Source organism: Periophthalmus magnuspinnatus, chromosome 19 (assembly GCF_009829125.3).
Source record: "Periophthalmus magnuspinnatus isolate fPerMag1 chromosome 19, fPerMag1.2.pri, whole genome shotgun sequence".
Lineage (NCBI taxonomy): Eukaryota > Metazoa > Chordata > Actinopteri > Gobiiformes > Gobiidae > Periophthalmus > Periophthalmus magnuspinnatus.
Genome location: NC_047144.1, coordinates 6,167,065 through 6,190,453, shown reverse-complemented (window position 1 = coordinate 6,190,453; position 23,389 = coordinate 6,167,065). Strand labels below are relative to the sequence as shown.

Genomic DNA, 23,389 nt, shown 5'->3' with positions numbered 1-23,389 from the left:
AATTTTACCTCAATAGTGAAATGTTTGAGTACATACTAACACATATGTAAAATCTCTAAGCTATAACTATATTTGTACTTCAGATATATTTCTTTGTCAATAGTTAGGAAATACTTATGAACATATTACTATGTTTGGACAAAATGGATAAAATGCAAAACATTTTTTATGTCACTTTGTTAAGGACATTATTAGTATGATTCTTATCTTTGGGCCTTGACTTGGACCAGTGTTTTTGTTATGGACGTCTTTTGAATTGTGCATTTAGCATATATATGGTTTAAATCTCCATATGATTTCCACTCTGTTTTACCAAAATTCAGGCCCCCTGCGTCGCTGTGTAATTTTGGACTCTTAAGAGAAAAATAGTTTTAGGGTCATTTTTCACCTCAGTGTGTGTGTTATCTCATGTGTAAAGTATGCCGTCTCGTGCTTTGTTTTCCTACGCCTGCCATCCACATTTCCATCACAAACATGTGGCCCTGTGATGTGACCCCTGTCTGTCAGTGCATGGAGAGAGCCTGATTAGCTCAAGTCCACTGCTACACTCTCTTGTGCCGTGTGCATGACTTATTTGTGTGCAGTCGTGAATGCCTTATTGAGGACCGGGCTTTTTCAATCAGCTGTCTCACTCTTGTGCTCCGTTGGGTTGGCGACACAGTCCGGTGCAGAAGGAGAGCAGAGTCACTTGGCGTTTCGTGTGTCTTTTATCCACGCACTTCCTCTGCAGACGACCTGTTGGGCCTTTCCACAAAATCAATGTAAAAACTGTGATTGTGCAGTCATATAAATATTGATTGGTGTTTGTGCACTTGGCAGAAGCATAGTCACAACAGAAACTGATTTATTTCATTGCATTATTTGTTTGGAGTGGTATTGGATGAGCATTTTTGTAATATTTGTGTGGTTTGTTTATTGTCAGTCAGCTTCCCAGTTCATTTTAATTGTCTCTACTCTATGCATACTTGGTAAACTGTGGTAAAGTGTGTCTGGAGCAGAGTCATTCCATCTCATTTAAGGGTATACATTTTCACAAAACTTGATAAAAATGACACATGGAAATGATGCATCCACAATATTGTCCTTCCAGTTCAAACCCCAAATCAAACAGTGACTTTACAGACACGCACTCGACATTTTCTAGTGGGAAATCCTGCTTGTTGTCTCATTGCATCGAAGAATGTTCCACAGTCCAGGCACATATCCGTGTTGTATCTATTCAATTACATGTGTTTATTTATAAAAGAAAAGAAAAAAAACTTGGATTGGTGATGTAAACTAGAAAGAGAGAAATGGATAAGTTTACTTCATCAGTGCACCGAGAAGTAATACGTATGTTAAACTATTATAAATTATAAACTGTAACAAACTTTTCTCACAGTACAATGTGTAAAGGACTGTATTTTTAACCCGTACTCCCTATGTCACTATCCTCGGTTGTGGTTTGGGAGGGGTTCAATATGTAGAGCTTAGCCAATGGCAGCTCACAAAAACTGAAAAATGTACACTAGCAAAACAAAAAAAAAAAAAAAAAAAGAATTATGAACAACCTTAAAAAATTGAGTCCACATTGTTCACGCTTTAGCATTTTAAAATTGACATGATATAGACCAAGATACATATCCCATTGTACCCCACCTGTTGCACACTTTCAAATCCACCTGTTGTCTGGAGAAGGGGCAGCGCAGCCTCGTACCCCAGGGGCGAGTGATGTGATACCCCTGCAGTGAGCGAGAGCCGTGGGTCAGCTCTAAGAGGACGGGGGCGGCACTAAATTAATGGCAACACTGCATTTTGGCGGTTCCCTCAAGGCTCGACCTCAAACAATGCCTCCCCCCTTTGCTACAAGTATACGTTGTGAAAAGACAGGTTCCATTGATGAAAGCGAAGGGAGAGGTTGATGCAGGTGCAGGATTGAGGGCGGGCGGGCGGTATTTTAAAGATCCCAGACAAACCGCAGGTCAGAGGACTCGGATGACAAACGGTGCAAGATAAAAGATGATTCAGATTGGGATGTGCAATGGGATCTCTTTCATGCAGTTTAATTGTCATCCAAAGGGCAAAATGTGAACCTTTTAGATCAGGGATAAAGCTGCAAGAATGAACTGTCAATCAGGTAGTGGTGTTAGAGTCGCTCTGAGGACTAATTGCCTTAATTCCATCCTCATTATATCTGCTTGACTTGTTAAAATCCTAGGGCAAGAAGATTAAAATTGTATTCTTAAGTTGAGGTTGCAAAAGCGTTGGATAGGGCTGGACGGTTTTAGATTTGTATTTGTTTTTTGTTTAAATCTTTTTTTAACATTTGATAGATATGCAATATGTGTCAGATCCTCACAGTCCTTAACGTAGTTTAAGACAAAACTGAAAACCCACCTCTTCTCCCTGGCATTTAATACAAACTGCACAGGATATCTTGGTATTTTATTGTTCTTTCCTTATGCTTTGTATTATCTGTATATTTCTTTTTTTGTTGTTGTTGCACTTTGGGGAGCTGAAGTTGTTTTGTAAAAGTGCTATGAAAATAAAGTTGAACTGAACACGCATTCAAGTATGACTCTGTTCAGACTGCACATTGAAAACAACTCTAGAAGCATCAACTTTTAATACGCGACTGAAATATGAACTGATCATTTCAACTGTTAAAACATGTTTGTACAGGACTAAACGACCGGATATTTTGTTTTCGCAGTAGAAATTCTGTCATCGAAATAATTGCAGCCTGAGGAATTTATTAATAATCACACCAAATCAAATTGTAATTTCGATTTGATTGCATTGTAATGTGCTAGGATCAACTGTAAAGCTCTGTCAGTCTTTGTTGTAGTATTTAAATAAATGTCAGTACAATACAAACGTAACTAAAATACCACTTCTAATTCAGTACTTTTTGATGTTAGCTCACGTGCAGTGCATATTACTTTTATAATATAGGCCTATAGTTGTGTTTTGCTGCATCTTTACACCATGATTTGCTATACATCATAAAATCATTAAAAGGCCCAACTTAAGCCTTGCCTGGTCTTTGGTTACAGACTTCACAAGAACCAGCTTTAGCGGCGCACCACACGTATTAACTTTATATCCTAAACCTGATCAGGGTATTTATGGACCTTAGCAGAGATTTTCACCTGTTGCTGTATATAATTTTTTCTACTGAGTGAAATATGAGGCTGTGTGATGTTCCCGCTCACTGCACACAAGAGGGAGGGGGGCAGGTTAGCAGTATGAACAGTGTGGGTCTGTCTGAGCAGAGCCACAGGGTCAGAGCATCGGCATGTGTCTATTGTCTTGGGCCGCCATTGTAGAGGAGGTTTAAACTTTAAATTCTCCAGAGACCTACGTGTGTGTGTTTGTGTTTGTGTGTGTGTGTGTGTGTGTGTGTGCGTAGAAGCCTAATTACATTCTGTAGAGTCCAGAGTGACCTCCTCTGACCAGGCTGAATGCACCGAGCGGGCTTTGGCTGAGGAAGAGGAGGAGGTGCTGTTCAAGTGCAGTCAGGCAGCAAAGAGAAAGAGTGAACTATTTTTTATATTTGCAACATTGGAACATTTTGTTTTGTGCGTAGAAGCTGAGTGAAGCTTTGAAGATGTCTTGATTTTCTGTTACAAAGGAAATTTCAGAACCTCAAAGTGATAATCTTGTCATTTTAGTTTTCTATATTCACCTTACATGATAAATATTTTGATTGCAAACAGGATTTTATTTATTCATATTTTAGTTTTAGTGCACTCTGGTCCCAATCTTTACTGAAACTCGTAAATGATTTATTTTTTAATTACAATAAATACCCTAAAAGCTTTAAGATCCTTCACCAAGTAATACGGATCACACAAATAGATTTCATTTGGACTCTATTCTGGAACAACCAACAAAAAATGACAACAAAAACATTTTTAGATGACAAATAATGCCATCTGCCTACGAACTTGTGCATAATTATCAATTCTGGTGACTAATGCTAATGTGTTTTAAAAAGCTCTACACTACATGTTTACATTGCAGGTCTCAAAATTAAATATTTAAATGTGTTTTGTACATATATATGCAACAATGTAGTCTACTATGCATGTGACTGGGCTCTTTCAAGCTTTTGGAGGGAAACTGACTTTGATTGTTTGCTGGCGTAGATGCGTAGATGATTGTATCTCAGTGTCCCCGCATTTGTCACCATTTATTTTTTCAAGGCACTCAAGAAAAGAGCATCAAAATCAATATAAAATGCACTCAACCAACACTGACTAACTTTTCACACGGTACAGAAATGATCACACATTTACACCACGCAATGACTTTTAGTTCTTTGTTCTCATAGTAATGGATTTGTTTGTTTATTTGAGGCAATGTAATTACTAAAAACATAGTATATAGTGTTAATGAACAAAAAAGATGTGAATTCTTATGACGTTGAACTGCTGCGGCAAAAAACATCTGTACTTTTTATCTGTTCAAATATTTATATTTTGTGACATATTCTCCGTTTAAAATAACAATTACCACTCAGAATAACTTCACAAACATTTGGCCGCCAAAATTATGCATGTGTCTTGACCGCCAAAATATCAGCCTTTGTACCGTGGCCCATTGTATCCAAATCAGGCCATTCAGATGTGGATGTGGTCGAGGGCTGCAACATCTGTCTTTCCTGTGGCCATATGTAAAACACTATACCTATTGTCAATTTTGGAGGGATCCTGCTCCTTGTTAAGTTTCCCTCCAAATTGATCTGGCCAATTAGAGTTAAGTGTGGAGGCTGCAGAGGAGAAGGGGAGGAGGGAAGACAGACAGGGGAGCACCTCTGTCTGACCCCCGGCTGGCTCCAAGAAAACATTAGCATCAGCATTAGCCGCTGATAACAATGCTCTCCTCTGGATCACAAATAGTATGAGCAGGAGATGATGGGTAACTGATCTTAATGAGATGAGATATCCCAAACTCAGGCTGCACTGTAAGGGAAAGTACTATATAATGCTAATATTTAAGTACTCCCATTATCTTATCATTGTTAAGCTACTGCATCACTGTAACAAGTCCAGTTTCAACACGTATAGGTACTTTAGGTTTAGAATATACTATATCACATTGATAGAACCACCACTATAAAATATCTAAATGGCAGGGTGAGAAAAAAGTTCTAAATGTACTTCAGTAAAAGTAACCATATTTTATCTACAGTAAACGTAAAGAAAGCTTCAATGCATACATTCAAACCCTGCTAATGACGGCTATAAATTTACTCTAATTACATCTTTGAAGGCTACTGTCTTTTAGGAATGATGCAAAGAACAGTTTCCCTCCAAAAACAAGACACAGACTTGCTTTAGCAAATGAATCGCCCCCGCCCACCCAGTGAGCCCTAATAACACCACTAGGCCCTATGCTAGAGCTTTGTTGTCCAAATTTAGCCGTTAACCACAAGGAAAAATCTCTTGCACATTCTGCGGTTTTGCCTCCTGCTTGCCATCAAATATTTAAGAAGTCTGTTTACTCTAGCACTAAACTATTCCCTATGTGCGCTTTTCAAACAACTGAGGAATGCAGCGTATCAAGGCAATAGCTGGAGTGTTGACGCTGTGTCAGTCCCAGTTCAGTGACATTAGCATTATCAGTTTAAGCTTAAGATAAGGCGGAGTGGTGTGATAAAAAATCTAATTGTCGTCACACTTTAGGAATTCTGAAAACAGCTGAATTTTCTCCTTGAGTAAATAATACTTGTGCGGGATTTGTGAAAGAAGCGCTGTATGCTATTTGGAGACTGAATCACAAAATCATCATTTATCACAATAATTAGTTATTTCCTGAAACAGACCAATCATTATTTAAAAGCGACTCAAACCGATATCTATGTGTTTTTAATGGAGATGGCACAAAGGACAGAGAGGACCGTTTTAAACACCTGCAGCTTCTTCCCTCCATTTTTGCTAATGAAAAGTCCCCAGGGCACCCAGCTGTGACCTCTGACCCCAGACCCTATAATTAGGTTATATGGAGTTGCTGAATAGAAAAAGGGGGAAGATAGATAGAAAATTCAAAATAGAAAACATATAACTTACTTTTTGTTAAGTAAAAGATATAATACTGTGCTTTTAAACCAGAACAGTTTTGTGTATTTGTAGTGGTAGCAATAGCAGTGGAAGTTGTGATAAAACTATGAATATTTTTAGGGAACTGTCGTAGCAGACGTAGGATGACTCATATCGGTTGTAGCAGAGTTAGTAAGTACCAATAGCGGCTGTGGTAGTTGTGATAACTGTGGAAGTACTAGTTGCAGTATTTTGCACAGTTTTATGAATCAGATCTGCAGTAGCAACAGTGATGTGACATTTGTGAACGAGTCGGCTCTTTTGAATGGTTCCTTTAGGTGAACGGTTGGATCTGGATCTCATTTTTTAAAAGAATCTAATGTTATTCTTTCAAATTTTTATGCATTTTTGATTAATTCACGTGAAACCAACACAGCAATCAGCACAGAAGCAGAGCAGGCGACAAGAGGGAGAGATTTGTGCACAAAAAGCATATCTGGCATTTATTTAGATTATTTAAAATTTCAAAAAGTAAACATTCTCCCACTCTCAGCTTGAAATATTTTAAACTAAACTTAGCCGTGGTCATTTCTCTCTGAGATTAGTTCGTAGACAAAATTAGTTTTCTCATTGGCTTCTGTCATATAAATAAATGTAAAAAGAGCCCTTATTTAGAGCAACTCTGATTCAAAAGATTCAGATCCCACAAAGGAGCCAAAAGTCCCATCACTAAATAGCACTCAGGAAATGTACTATGGAAATCTTTAATACATTCAACACATATACTCAACAGCAAAAATCAGTTAGTTCTATACATTTATTACTACCAGAAATAACACTATAATGTGATCATGATGTGGTCTTGTTAATAAACAAATACTGGACATACCCTTAACCTTAATCCCTCAGAGATTTTGAGATTGAGATTCTCAGGCTAAAATGATGGGAAAATTCACACATACAATTTAATTTATGACAACATATGGGTCCAATCTCACTAAACTTATATACGACATCCCTACGGAGGAAATTAAAGTCCAGTGGAGCTTTGAGACGGTGGGGTTAAGTGATCTATTACATGTTTGGAAAAGCGTTAAAGATCATTCCGAGGGTGTCTTTGCATTTCCAACTGCGTTTGCCGACCGCCACGTCCTGGCTTGTGTTTATCCGCTCCAGGCCTCTGACTCTTGTATTGGATTTCCCACTGGGCTTTACACCAACACACAGCCACACAAGCGACAACTAGACAAACAGACTTGAGAGAAATGTTACTGTCACACAAACAAACATGTACACAACCGGGACCCTGAGAAAGTGCAATGAGAGGGTCGGTGTCAGTTTACACATGCGTTTTCACATGAGGGCGTGCTGGGTAAATGGGAGACCTGACCATGGCTGGACTCCACGAGCACCAGGCAGAGTTCAGAGGTGGGAACGGAAAAGCTTGCTTGTCCCACTGACTCATCACAACATGGAAAATTGTGTGGTGGAAATGTAAACAACTATACTGACAAATGGAAGCTGTTAAAAAGTCATGTGGTACTAGCAGCAATGTCATTCAATAGTAACAGTAATATACAGAAGAAATACTGGTAACTACTTTGCTACTACTACAGTTCTACTATCTACTATTGCCCCAATGTCATACCCTATTCTTTTCTCTGTATTCTTACATATTTAAAACATAATATTGAAAAACAGATGGTCCAAATATAGAGCCCTGAGGTACACCAATATACTTTATGACTCAAAGCTAGTTTCTTATAGATAAATAATGAGCAGATGATTACCTAATTAGTTCAATCTTATCTTTATTTTTGTGTACCTGTCTCTTAAATTGTTTACAAAAGTCTTGGTAATAATAGAAATTGTTTGGCCGGATGATGAATGAAGCTAATTAAGCCATAGCCAGAACAGCATGGGGTCAAAAACAAAGCCCTAAGGAACTCCAAACATTCAATTCAATTAGATAAAATGGGGGACACTTAGGGTTATCTAATTCACACATCACAAAGTTGAAGAAGTATAGCAATTTCATGTATATTGTGTTACTGAAGATTTGGTAACACAATTTTGTAAGAACAAACTAAATTCCTAATGCTGTACCTTTGTGTTTGTATGAATGTTTCAAAAAAAATATTACCCTATTGTAAAAAGAACTTTGTATAGGAAGTATTTTTGATGTTGATTATATTTTAAATTCATATGTATTCCTATAAAGTTGCAATATGTTTAAACCTGATTAACTTTTAATAAGCCAATGCTGGTAAAACTCTTAAACACGTAACATTGTCCTCTACCAGTTTCCCATGGCTTCTCTCACTGTACTGAACACAGCACTATTCTGTGAAGGGAGGGGCATGTTCCTGTGATCCGGAAACATACGTTGCCAAATTACGAGAGTCTCCTGACGAGGTCTTAGATCTCATTACAGCAGATAGATGAGTCGGTGCAGGCTAACAAACATTGGCCATGTCAGATCATCTGGATTAGCAGTCAGGTGCCATGGGAACCTGCCGCGAGGTCTGGGAACACAGGGCTCCAGGTGTCTCAGTGAGTGTCAGCTGGTGTCAAGGGCATCCCAGGTCAAATATTCTACCTCATCATCAGCACTTTAGAAGGTGTGTGTCTTTGTTATCAACAGACATTATAAGTCAAAGTAAATGACTGTATTCAAAATTATGATAAAAATTCATAAAAAGTCTGTACTACTTTAGATACACATTGAGTTACAAGCAACATTCCAGTTCCAGGAAAGGGCATCCAGCATGGGTTATACAAAACATTGTTTGCTGTTGTAATCAAATATTCCAAGTGTGACAGTCATTTTAAAGACAGACTCAGGTTTGGTTTGGCTGCATTGTAAAACCCTGGAATACACCAGCTAATTTGGGAGCAAAATATTTCCGTAAACTGACAGAGAACTGACATTCAATAAAATGAATTATGTTTTATCAAATTGACATATACATACTATATAAAACAGATGATATACCTGTTGTGATTATTGTCAGATATTGATGTATTGTGTAAATATATTTTTCCTCAACCTACACAAACATTTGGTAATACTCTAATAAATATCTTACTCTTAAAACAGATGGTCAATCGAGCTTGTGAAGGACCTCCGTGTATCAAAGTGCATGTTCAGAGCCAGTGTAACAGAATGTCAAGGTCCCATAAAACAGTGGTAGCAGCAGACTGTCACTACACTAAGCATACACTCACATTAAAGGATACAGTACGCACAGCAAATACAGCCAGCACTCACGGCCACATGCAAACTCTTGTAGGTCCTGTTTGAAGACGCTCTTATTGGCGGAACAGTGAGAAGAAGGAGAGTAAGAGAGAGGGGTCCTGGGCCGAGCTGTGGGAGCGAGCCTGCTTCAGTGGTTACAGTAAGAGGACAAACAGACTGAGTTTCGTTACAGTCAAAGATGGCATTGTTCTGACGAGGAAGGGAATCGGCAGCTTTGGGTTTTCACACACTCAAAAGGAGCAGAGTGCTATGTGGGATTACAGGCCTGGTACATACACTTCCACATTTAGGACATCACAATTTAATTTAATGGGGAGTTTATGGCGCTGATATGTTGATTTAAGGTTGATGGAACATTTGGGGTCAGAGGGGCAAAGTTGGAAGCGTACTGTATTTACAATATGAGTAATATTCAAAATTAATGGGAGCATGTAAACATTGATAATCCAGGGATTGGTTTTCCATACATATATACGTTTTCCATACATATTACAATTAAATGCATTGTAATGATCATAACTTATTGTTTAAGTAATTTTCTGGGGAGTCTGATTCATGCTATCATAACAGTCTTCCACCAAAAGTATAAAATTGAGGTTGAAAGTACTGTCAAAATTCAGATATTTTTCCTGGTTTAAGTAATTCCTGGGCCAGTCCATATGAAAAAAACCTGACACCAAGTCCTATATCCTCTCTGTCAGCAGAAATGATCTAAGGTTAAAATATATTATTGCAGAAAAGAAAAAGTGATTGTGCTCTTCACTCACAACGGCATGATTGTTATTAGGTAAAAGGAAAAGAATGATATCTTGGATTTTAAAAAAAGCAGGTTTGCGCAATCTGTATTAAATAGTGTTGATAAACGTAGTCTATTTTTTGGATATTTCTTTCCATAATACTTGCCACTCCCATAGAATAATTGGCACTTGCCCTCAATCTGACATTATGTTATGGCATCAAATTCTAAAACATGAATGCAGCCTATTGTCCTCCCAGTTTTCTCTTGATCTATGTGTTCATCTACAACTATTTAGCCATTGTATTCATGCATCCTGCTTTATCATAGTTCAACTTTATGAAGATATATGTTTGCTATTGTTTATGACAGGTCTAAATCGGTGTGTAATCTTAAATAGATGTGTGGTTGCTTTTAAAATCCATAACCAGCACACTCCAGCCACTAATACATTCATATTTCTCTCTGTGTGTTTCCCTGCTGTCAGTCTGTGCACTTTAAAGTCCACTGGTTTGAATGGCTGTGCAGTTAACAAAGCCTGGCCCTGCCTCACACAATAAAGCAGCTGGATTTCTGCACATGTGCCTTTGTGCTGCTGTGAAGCCTTGTCATAACTCCATCAGAGGTCCCAGGATGTCCCAGCCCAGCACACGCATGCAGCAGGCTCGTGGTCGCAGACTCGGAGAGATGGATGACAGCCAGTGCACAAAAGAATATTTGATTCGGTTATAAATACCAGCACATGAAAGAGGAGCTCAGCAGGGTAAGGGGCAAAGAGCGCTGCAGTCAGAGCCATTCTACCTTTATCATCACAAGACATAACAGAACAGGTTAGACCCAGTGATGTCATATTAAATCCAATGTTTTTAGACACATACACGACAGTTACAGCTAGAATTTGGTGATAATTTCGTGATACGTATCTTCTAATTATAATGTTATTTACTGTCTGACCATAATGCCTATTGTCCAGTAGGTCTATGCTATGGACTAAGTGAATGAACATGTCTTAGGTATTACAATCCAGTGACTAAAAGCACATTGTAGAGACATCAGGGTAACATAGAACTAAGAACTTAACTTTTCAGTCTAAAAAACTAACTAGTTAATTGCTAATAGGCTGGACTACCTTGAGTTCTACTTCAGCAGACAGTTTTGAAGACAATGCAGTAATTTTGCATACTGTTCCCCCTCCTCTGCGCCCACATCCCTCCCTCCTGCGCGATAAGAGAGTGGTTTAAAGTTTCCAAAGCCGCGCTCTGATTGGCTGCTCAAGTTTTGGTGTTGGGGGATAACTTCAGAGCGCTGCGTGAACCTGGCGCACATCAGCCGAGAGGGTTTTGAGACGGGGTAGACAGCGGAGTGAGCCATTCTCTTATCTAACTCGGAGGGTAAGAGGATACGCACGAGTATGGATTTTATCAGCGCTATAGTAACTACATAGCAGGTTTTTTTTTCTTGTGCGGGGCTGAGTGGTTGAGTTTTTTGGGGATTATCCATTGCGCATTCCTTCACTTGGCTCCACTCTCCACTGAAGATGTCTGCGTACCGTTTCGCTTGGATTTACGCATTTTGGATTGTATTTCTTATCTGTTTTGACGTGGCCATGTCGTACTATTCCGAGGACCAGTGCAGTTGGAGAGGAAGGCGAGTATTTCATTTTTATGTAAATGTTTAATTTGCTTAAACTAATAGCACTTGTGCGTTAAACTTACGTTGCTTATCTGTTGATCCGACCTCTGACCTCTAGAAAGGGACAATGCGTGCTGGAGTGCAACATGTTTGGACTTGCCATTAGGGCGCAATTAAAATGTTTCTGGAGCTTTGGGGTGACTGACTCCAGCAGCGTTTGTCTGCAGGAGGCATGGACTGTCCAGACAAGCAGGAGACGTCTGGGTTAAAGCTTATGCACCGTGCAAAATGCGCTGTTAGTAGAGCACAATTTGTAGTTTCATATGCACATTATAAATCATTGGATGGAGCAGGGATTTTCAAGAAATTCAATGTGATTTAGAAGCGTTAATGGTGTGCATGCTTTGCAGAATCACTACTAGGTGGCGCAATCTAACTCAAACCAGAGTAATCTCTTTAATCATTTATTAGGCTGATAAAACCCCACTAACCTTTATGATTAAGAGATACACGTCTGATGCTATTTTTATTGGTGAATATATGCCACATAAATAAAAGGGCTGCATTAGAGAATGCATAACAGAAAAAAACTCATCATGTGTAACTATTTTTCCTCCACAGTGGGTTGTCCCAGCAGCAGGGCAGCGTGGAGCAGATCTCCCTGCACTGCTCGGAGGGTACCCTGGACTGGTTGTACCCTACAGGGGCACTGCGCCTCACCCTGTCCCCCCGCCTGCCCTATGTAGCAGTGGGACCTGGAGGCAGTAGCTCAGGTCTCATCACAGCCTGTGTCAAGCCCTCAGAGCAGTTCCATGGGGCTCAGCTGTACCTGGAACGGGATGGGGTGCTGGAGCTACTGGTAGGGGACCGCCTGGGTACGTCTGCCCCACCGCGGGTCAGGTGTTTCAGCCGGCTGCCAGGGGAGAAGGTGGCACTGTTCCTCCAAGCTACACCTCACCAGGACATCAGCAGAAAGATCGCGTCTTTCAGATATGAGCTGAGAGGAGACTGGAGCGCACAGCTGTCAATGGACTCCAACCAAGTGACCAGTGAAGGTGAGGGTCCTGCCAGCAGCCATTTTGAAAGTTACTTTGGGTTTGTCAAGTATTAAATGGTTTATTGATTGGAGCCTGTTGAGAAGGATTTTCCTTTCACCTCCATCTCCTTTTGGGTTCATCACGTCTCCTAATGTGCAGTGATTTGCATATTCATTTGCCATTAACCAAGGAGGTCCATGCTGGTGCAACCCTGTCCAATGAAGTACACACATTTTTGATCTATGACTGTATTATGAATTACAGATAAACCTTTAAAACAATCTGTTATTGCACCTATGCCAAAATAACCAAGATATTTTTTTTTTATCTACATATGATCCAGTTTGACATCTTTTAAAAAAGTCTGACACAAGGGCAAGTAGGAGTGATCCTTTTTGTACTTCCCAAAAGCCAAACCACATTTTTTCCCCCCAAAGGCAGCTCTGTAGATAATTCATGCCATAATTCTTAAAAGCCCAGTGTGCATGGGAGGATGTGGGCAAACTTCACCACCGCAGCCTGTGGCCTGTGGAATGGCTGCTTGGGATTCAAAGGAGGCTTCGACCAGAGTGAAGTGGAGGGAGGAGGGGGCACAAAGACACAGTATGTGGGGGTGTGCTTTCTCTCCAGTGTCCTGGGCCCCTTTCAATGAGCATTCTGGGATTACTGCCGTCTCCTAGGCAACCGGGGGGGTTAGCCTGTGCCCAGCTGAGATGCTCCGATCTTTTGTTGGGGCTGTGGAGACTGGTCTGGAGAAGTGCACCCCTTTAGTCCACCCCTACTCTCCCACACACACTATTAAGACTAGGGAGGAAGGAATCTCATTTATCAAGTTTCTTAGGAGGGCAACCAAAAAAATGAACTTTAAAAATGCCACAGCTTAAAATTTAAATCCATGGCTTCAGAAGGGTTCACATTTTAAATATTCCTTTCAGATAATTTGTCAGGCTTTTGGTAAATTAAGGGGGAACTTTCTCAGAAGTGGTTTTGAGCTGGAATCTTTTGAAGTGGCCTCCCCTTCTTCTAAGCTTTGATGAGGTGTGACTGTAGACACCCAGGAAGGCATTGGGACAGAGGGATAGGAAGGAGGGGAGGGAGGGCTTTTAAATTGTCTGCTTAGGAAGGATCTCACACCTAAAAACTTTGCCGCTCCAACTATAAAATGTAAAATGAAAAGTAGCAGCTGCTAGTTGTGGCTCTGTGGTTGGTCTGTCCTGTATTGAAAAAGTCTTTACTAACTAACAGATTCCTTTACATTGATCCGGATGGGCAATTAACTGAGGCTTAGCTGTACATTAGCATATAGGTGTCTCTTTGGATATTGTACAAGTTTCCTAACGGACAGTTCCTCCTTTTTCTTGACAGATGCCTGCAGACCTTGCAACAATACCGAGATCTTGATGGCTGTATGCACTAGTGACTTTGGTAAGTTACCTGAAATTTTATTGTCACACTAATGAGCCCTGTCAGTTTTCTAACAGGATTACCATATTTTCAAAAGACTGCCAAATGAAAGGCGTTATATCAAATTAGGAACTACAAATCTCCTGTGCTAAAACCGGCACCTCCAAATCCTCTTCTCAAAAGTGCAAAGGTGAAAGGTGAAATAGCAGCAATCCTCACCCCGAAACCTTTAAGGAACCCCCAAAGAAGGCACTGTAGTGGTCTAATCCAACCAGTCCACCCCCCTAAAAGAAGGAGATGTGGACTAATCTGATTGAGTTGTAATGGGAGTGGTGAAAGGTTCAGCCTGCAACAAAAGTTAGGATTAGTTGGGACTTTGACAACGGCTTTTAGGTTGAGTTGGTGGTTGGTAAGAGACAGTACAAAGTATGGAATAGTCAAATATGGAATAACTTGAGGGTTCAGAGTCAAATTGGTAGGGGGAGAGGAAAAAATGAGTGGACAAAAAAGAATGGTCGTAATAATCAGAGACAAAAGCTTCAATACATGGCACTTTTAGATTCTCTCCATAAAATAGTACTCCTAAAACACTCCCTCTGGCCTGTTTGGCACTGTGAGTCATGTTTGGAGAGAAAGCGATTTGACATTTTGACATTATTTTGGTATATAGAGACATCATCACTATCTAAATACTTGAATTACACCAGAATACCAACACTAGCTGAAAGCATGTCTAACTTCGAGTTCTTTTCTCTGCAGTGGTGCGTGGAAACATCCGATCAGTTGAAGACGACGATACTTTAAGAGCCGCTGTGATCAAAGTCAGCGCGACACGGGTTTTCCGGCAGAAGTACGCTCTCTTCACCAGCGGTAACAGTCGCCTCACCAGCCAGGGCGAAATCCGGACTCTGTTACAGTGCGGTGTAAAACCAGGACCAGGCAGTTTCCTCTTCACGGGGAGGGTGCATTTTGGAGAGGCCTGGCTGGGATGTGCTCCTAGATACAAGGACTTCCAGGAGGCCTACCTCAAGGCTAAAGCGGCTCAGCAGATACCATGTGAGCTACCTATAGACTGAGATACGCAAGGGGGAAAATGCGTGTTCCAAAACAGAAACCGCCAGCGCTAACGGCAAGGCGTAAGCTAGCCCTGTCCCGCTAAGAGGATGCAATGTGGCTAGAAGGGTGGCTAGAAAGGCCCCAGAGCACTGATTTCAGAAGGCAGAGCAGTGTTGGTCGGTAGCCATTTTGGTGCAGTCAAATAAGCTGCATTTGTGGGTTGTTCTTGAATTGAGATAAAGAGGACACTACCAATCTAAAGAAATCTAGACAGTTTGGACAGTGCGTGCAATCTTGAAGTCAGGTGTCCAGGATTTCAAAGTGGCTTCAAAAGTCCACCATGCCTCATACAGAAATAAGCCTACATTTTGAGGCGAGCATAACTGACTGGAATTGGTTTCAGTCTTATGTTAAAGGAGATTATAAATGTCTTAAAAAGGAAGAATTTGCACTGATTGAAAAAAAAAAAAAGAAGTGAATTATCCAGAATGCTGCAAGCACTAAAACCAAATAAAAAGCAAATATATGTAGCATAGTGGAGACATTTGAGTATTTATATATCCAAAAAGTGGACATTTTCTGAGTAATCCTATTTTGCAAACATGTATAATTCTACAGATAAATGAATATTATCAAACGTTTTACCTTATTATACATTTAGTAATCATCATATTTGAAAGAGATTTGTGACTTGAGTTCAGTGTTACCAAAGTTGTTACTCTATATATAAGATATATTGAAATTAATTAAAATGCTGTATTAAGCCAATTACACTGGACAGCGCATAATACGTGTAATGCCTATTCATTTGTTGTGATGTGTTAAGTGCACTATGTCTGCAGGGGTTCAAACCAAATGTCTTTTTCAATGTCTTCAAAGCATACACTGCCATTGTGTTATTATTGTATTATATAAATGTAATATGAATGTATATGTGTAAATAAGAGTTTTATAATGATTTAAAACTGTGAAAAGTCAGTATTGTGTAATATTTCTATGTTATGTTTGTTCAAATACAAATTATGAGAAACTATAACTGTCACAAGCTTTGTTTTTGTTTCTGATTTATCATCGCAATTTCACACATTTTGCTAAAATAACTTTCCCCAACCTTGAACTACTTTACAAGTCTGCATGTGTTAACAGGTCTATACTCTGGTAAAAGTTTCTCAGACATAACTCACCTCAAGTGTTCATAAATTAAACAGCAGAAGACGTAGGACAAACAAAATGCCACAGTGAGAGAGAAGCGCAGAGATTTAAGCTTTGTTAGGGCCCCTGGGGCTGTTTGGACTGAGACACACGGAAAATAAAAACACCCAGAGGATGGAATTCTGTTGTCCTCCTCTGCCTCCCGTTTTCAAGATTCAGGAAGTCATAAATTTCTATTAAGGGAGTATTGTGAAGGAGAGTGGAGCCGAGGTGCCACACTGTCGCTGGCCATGTGTAAGACAGGACAATGAATTTTTTATACTTTGGATTTATACGGTACATATTCAGTGCTCATACTTTCTCATTTAGTCTGTAACAAAAGTGAATATGCAGAATAAAGATGGTTCCTGTGAGGTTGCATTCCCTGCAATTAACAGGTTTGTTAATGAGCAACCTTTCCCCAAGCTTTTATCAACTGGTGTGTGTATATTTTACCACAGGGCATGGACTAACCCTTCCTCAAAGGTGCCCTATATAATATTTTTGAATGACAGGTCTGTTTGTCTCTATGGAGATATTATTGCTGTTTTTGGAATCATTCCCAGTACTTTGGATTTTTTATATTTTTATTCCTTTTTTTCATTTTTCATGCACTGTATTCATTTTTTGGGGATTTTTATTGCTTACAAATACCTTGAAAAGGACAGATTCCATATGGGCTAAGTTTAATGCCACACATAGCATTAACATGTAGCATAAACTACACCAGAAAAATACATTTAATAGTTTTCCACAAGAAAACTGTGTAGTAAAACTGGAAATAGCTGCATCATCATAATTTGTTAAATGGTAAATCCAGCACCTGTTTCAACTCCTACAAACCCAAGCATCAACATGTACGGTGTGTCCTTCACCTCGGTCACTTTTACAACACACTGTAAATCCGTTAGAAAAAGAGCAGCTGGGGGAATTAACACGGTGTTTTGGTAAAAGCACCACAAAAGACCTACATGCTCTCCCTGTCCCATACAGACCCCAGTACAGTGTTCTGCCCCGGCGCTACTGGTTCCCTCCAGGCCTCCCGAGCTATTTACTGCCTCAGTGCTCCTTAAAAAATCCCATAGCTCTCAGGGGCCCACTACGTACCCCTCCTCAGACAGGCCAACCCGAACTGTGCATCCGAGGTCAGTGCAGCGAGAACGGTAAAGAGCAAGACAAAGAGTAGTGGAATTATACCCCCTGCCCCAATACATCATGTGACAGTGGGACAATGAGACACTTCCTGTATTGTTGTGACTACTCAGTGACCCCGGCCCTCGTCCTGAGAGCTGCGGTGTCCATGTCAGAGGAAACGCGCTAACAAGACGTGGATGATTTTAAACCTAAACACAGCTTTTTAGCAACAAATAAAGACAGGAACTGCTGTTGGGAATAGGTGACTAGGTATTGTTTGTTTTTGCACTGGATAAGGTATACACAAATAGTTTCAGGAAGTAGCCATCTGGACTTTGAGACTTGGTTTGGTTAATTAAGAGAAAAGACGACAAACCTTTTGCTCTTAAAAATGGGATTGTAGAAAGGGGGCAGAAATCAGGTACAGTGTATTGTACATGGATCCATCTAGAGTACTAAACACATTAAAACACTTGCAATGACCAATAAGATAGTAAATTACTGCTCATATATACCACAAATCATTAATGCTAGTCCCAAGCCTGGATAAATAGAAAGCATTGTAGCTTCAAATGACAATAGCAATGCAAAAAAAATCAACTAACACGTGAAAAAAAGACTGTCAGGGAGGACTTGTGAATTATAAAAAAGAAACAAAAACAAAAGACACCTAGTCCATCTCAAAAACATCCCTCAAAATCCTTTTTCTCTTCCAGGTGTGTGAGTTAACCAAAGGTGTAGACTTCCAGCACCCTGGGGGAGACAAGGGGAAGTGAGCAAAGACAAAGCCCCAGAGATGAGAAGTTGACCTGGCCCAGAGTGCTACTGGAGACTCCCTATGGTCCTCTGCTGAACCACGCCCTGGTCACGCCAGGTCGGGCTGACACTTCCGCTGATCAAATATTAAAGGATGACACTCGGCTAAAAAAAGCATTAGATACAATAGCTGCAGGACGATGTCAAAGGATTATCTGCTGGTATTGTTTAAACATCTACAGTTCTATATCAGGGCATGTGTTTATTGAAGTTTTTACTACCCTATTGTGCACTGATACCTGAGATTTGTTTTTAAATGTGTGTCAAGTGTATAAGCAGAGGAGGAAAGATGGAGAGGCTGAGAAGGCTGATGGTTATGCTGCTGCTGTGGAAGATGGTTGCAGACTTTATTAATAAAAAAAAAAGAGTGAAAGTGAAAAAAAGTGAGAAAATATTTATATGATTGGTTGAGAGCCAAAAGTAGCAAAATGTGACTGACAGAGGTAGATGGAAGATGTTCTCGGTTGAATGTATGCACAAGACTGTAAATGTCACAATAACATTTGTAACCATAGAAACGTGTGTAATGTCTTCCATGACTAAGTGCTTGTGCATCCCCCACACATGGCAGAGGCTGAATCCCAAATCCAAGCCCACTCTCTGGCATCCACTGTCCAGCTGACGGGCCGAGGTTCCCATAACACAGAGCACAGCTGGGAATGACACAGCCCTAGTGGAATTCTCTGGATGCTCCTGTCTGAGAAACCATTCTGAGTGACAGGTGAATATGCAGCTCTATGACTTATGGAAAAATTTGTACTGCCATATTCTGATTCATTTGATCCATGCCTGCTTAAATCATCCCAAACATTATCTCATGATACGGGCAACAAACAGCAAAGCCCTAAATGTTAGGCTAAGCCAAAGAGCTAATTCATGAAAGCAATACAGTATAACTATCTGGACAAAAAATAAAAACATACTCTGGAACATTTTCCATGAAGATACATGCACTTTGTGTGTGGACTGTTGTACAACATTTTAATGGAGACAAGCAAATAAGGTTTGTGGAGATACAACAACAACAAGAATGCTTTTCTACATTTCAGTGCAATAAATGCAGAAAAAATGCTTTTACTTCTATTTTTTATGTATTTATTGCCAAAAAGTGACACGGTGGGGCTTTAAAGTTAATTTATCAAAACATCAGATTTTCTGCTGTCTCCAAAAGTACGTAACGTTAAGAGTGAAAGTCGGGCAGCAGGGTTTCGCCGGGTTCTTTTCCTGATGTGTGTGAGTGTTCATGTGTATTTTTATATTTGGAAAAACATTTTTCCAATCTCACGAGGATCACACAGTTAGTATAAAGCTAATCAAAAGTATAAATTAATACAAATACAAGTCATTTCAAAAGTTACAAGCAAGCTCAAGTTTCTTCATTGTGCTATAGAATTTGAAGGCCATCTTGAAATCGCTTTACATTGGAGTGGGCAGTGGGTCTTGGAGGGGAGGTCAGCCCCGAATAGGGTACAAGTGTAGTGCATGTTTCTGTGCGTGTTATCCCTCTGAAGTGGAGAAGGGAGGAGCATGTAGACTCCCCTTTGTGCCTGGAGAGCCCGCAGATGGCTGTAATCCCCTTCAAAACGCACACTGAAAATACATCAGGACCTGCAGACATGGAGTATGGGACGATGGGTGCAGGGAGGAGGTCTTTGGTTTGGAGTTTTCCCGCCAAAACCCAAAAGTATTGTAGAGGGACTAAATCGAGACCCCCTCCAAAGGCTAGCCGCTGTGGCCCGAGAGTGAGAGGACACAGCTGCCTTCACCCTCTACGTCCTGGGCCCTGTACTGTCCCGCAGGGGGTAGAGCCTCAAAGACCTGCTAACACTGGCATCGTGTGCTAACAAGGCACAAGAGGCCCACTCTGTCGCACCAAGGAGCTAATTAGGGAGAAATCTAGTTAGATAAGTTAGTCAGTATCATAATAGTTTACTGGTAATAGCAGTGAAAAGTGGGAAAGTACTTTAATAGTCAGATTTAAACTCCAATGTAAGGTATACATTGATGCGTATCTCTAGATCGTTACAGCCTGTTACTAATACAGACTGTACCCTCATCAAAAAGGTTTTAGATGCCGTCCATGCATGTTTGAATAATTCAGCGAGGCTCTATTCAAAGCCTCCTTACAGTTAGCATTCTTTCCAATTCTGTCCAATGCTCAGCCCACAATCCTACGTCACTTACGCTCCCACATGACAATTCTCCACAAATATACAAAAACATGATATAAAGTTAACTTAGTAAGTTAACTATGAACTATATAGTTAACGATGAGGTAACTATTAAGCTAATACCATAGAAGTGCAATACCTCTTCTTTAGATCATTACACCAGTGACAGTATTCAGATAATATAATGGTAATCCATCAGAATCGTGCCTGGTGGTATAGAGTGTCATGTTGAGTAATATATCATCCTTTACACTTGTTTGATCACAATTTTCTTTTAAGATTTTGAATAAGCTTTTTGTGTCATTTTTTTTTTTTTTTTAAATAATGGACAATATCCTGTTATACTGATGTCATAATTTTTCAACAACAATCGTGATATCAATCTGTCTTCCACCACCACAATGCAGTACACATCTATTGTTTGCAAACAGGTTTTACACCATAAGTAATGACTACAATGGGAAGACAGCCCCTGAAATTGTCCCGATTGAATTGAATAAATGATTTAACCAAAACATTTCAAAGACAGTTTCTAGAGTGTCTGGATCTGCTGGTGGATGTAGAAGACAGTAGAACAGAAGATTTGTATAAACATGGCTCCAGGCTTGTCCACATTAACCACAATCTGAGGAAGAATGGACCAAATCCCACTGGAGAAATAGAGATTAGTCTCATTTTACAGGAAATCACTTCTGCACCAATCTCTCCATTACAAACAACATAGTATTTACACAATATTAGCACACAATTCTGATCTAAAAATGAATTACAGTGTTAAAATGGTGGATGTTTGATGAGCGTTGGTGTTTTATGTGGGCTTTGTGCCTCCAGTCCCAATGATTTTGTGATTGTGATGTTATGATATCTCTTTTTAAAATGAATTTCCTTCAGGTAAAAAAATTAAAAATCTGAACACCTGATTTGAGAAAAAAGAAGTCAAAATCTCAAATAATTATACATAATAACTCAACTTTTAGGGTTTGAAATATATTGAGTCATATTAGAGTGGACTCAGAACACTCTAATTTCTCCTCTTGGCCCAGTGCTCAAACACACCTGTTCTTTCTCTGCTCTTAGACTAAACTAGTGGGATTATACTTTTTTCTCACAAAACCTCTTTGAGAGTGAGGACAATGAGGAGAAACTAGCACTGTGACTAGCTGCCACTAACCCAGTGTATGCTGTTGTCAGTGATGTGGCCTGTACCTGTTATCTCAGCCCTCTCAGGTTCCTTCTCACAGTCACACTCACCCCATTGTTCTGTAGTGTTTGTGAGGGAGAGAGGGAGGCCCAACGAAACTACCCCTCACCGTTTTGCTGTTGTGTCACCAGTATCTCTCCTGCCTTTTGTAGCTGCGGGGCTGAGGTTTGCACACGGGCAGCAGACAGTTCTTAAAATCGGAGAGAAAACACAATATATAAGACTAGTGTTTTACTTCAAAACATAAAAAATGGTTATCGCTTCAAATATGTATACAGGAGCTTGTGTTTATGTATAATAAATTTGTTTTATTAAAGTGCAGTATGGAATTAAACTTCATGGAGACAATTTTCAAACTATTATTTATTTATTCAGAATCAAAGCTAGGGACTTCACCTGTTGCACACACGCTACACTCTAGATTGATTCCTCGGTCTGATGAGTTATCAAATGTCTCTCCTCGCTCTTTACCCCCTTCTACACTTGTATCTGCTCCATTCTGTCCCATAATGCATCGTTCCTGGTTGTTATAGGAAGGGCTACCAACTCACTGACAGAAAAGGAGAGCAACCCAATGATAAGAAAGTACATTTTTATAGCAATATACTAATAATTGTGACAGTGTAAAAGTATGTTATGACCTCATCTCTTCACTGAAAGTAGCCCTATGTTAAGTGGCAGCTAAAAGCCCTGTGTCTTTATATAAGTGTGAAGAGTGAACAGTTGTGAGTGCTTCTGTTTTGTATGTGTTGACAGTTCTCCATGTGTTTATACTGCAGTAAAGTACCCCCTCACACGTATGACACAGGGCCCACTGCCTCTGCCCTGTCCTCTCCCTCTTCTCTCCTCCACGCTTCAGGCCTGGAACATGTGCGCTGGAATTCTCCCCCAATTAAGACAGGGATTATCCGGGTCCAGTGTGGGAACGCCGCGAGTGTGGGAACACCATGCTTGTCTCTCATTGTCACCCCTGCCTCCTACGCCCCAACTACTGTACCTCTGCTCTATTCTCACCCTATATATGTAATCATTTTTACCATTTCCTGTCTATGAAAATACTGTCCGTTTCCTTGGGGTATTTTTGGGTACAAATTTTGAACTGCAAATGTGTGTTCCTGAGTATTTGCCAGGCTTTTCTGCTATGTCACATAAAACTAAACATTTACATTGTACTTTTACATATCTACATCTTGTTACTATTTCCAATTATACTGAACTTCCATACTTCATCAAGTGTCCCGGAATAATTCTTCTTTGTACTCCCAAAAGCATTATCCTACTTCAGAAGTTTTTTCCCTCTTCAAACTTTGTCCCTCGCCTGCAGCCACCCACCATCTCCACAGCTTTCAGGACCAATTCTTCTTGGTGCTGTGAAGTGCTTGAGGGCTGGCCCTCGCCTCCCCCCCTCCTTGGACCCAGTGGAGAAAGCTTGTCTGGAGGGAAAGCTGAATAGTCTGAGTTTGTGGTGCGAGGGCAAGAGAGACGACAGCTCATCAGAGAAGAAAAGACAGGTGTCTAAGAAAGAAAGCAGCACGGCTTCATGTCCACAAGACTGCAGCACTTTAAATCACAATAGGACAGTGCTGTGGATGTCTCCTTAAACTGGGCTGAAGCGCTCACAATGCTTCAATACATATCTGAGTCATGGGAAAGTGTGGGGCGATAAAATGTGTCCATGGGAACACTTCATTGCTGCATTGTCTCTGACAGGTTCTCATGATGAGGCAGG

The 23,389-nt window shown here is 40.2% G+C and overlaps 1 protein-coding gene across 1 annotated transcript; it reads left to right on the top strand.

Annotated features, from left to right (window-relative positions):
- Window positions 1–11,338: 11,338 nt before the first annotated feature.
- Window positions 11,339–16,187, top strand: metrn (meteorin, glial cell differentiation regulator). Its single transcript, XM_033985266.2, has 4 exons — window positions 11,339–11,665; window positions 12,272–12,705; window positions 14,053–14,112; window positions 14,851–16,187. The coding sequence occupies exons 1-4, from the start codon at window positions 11,556–11,558 to the stop codon at window positions 15,165–15,167; spliced, it is 921 nt and encodes a 306-aa protein (XP_033841157.1). The 5' UTR covers window positions 11,339–11,555; the 3' UTR covers window positions 15,168–16,187.
- Window positions 16,188–23,389: the final 7,202 nt, after the last annotated feature.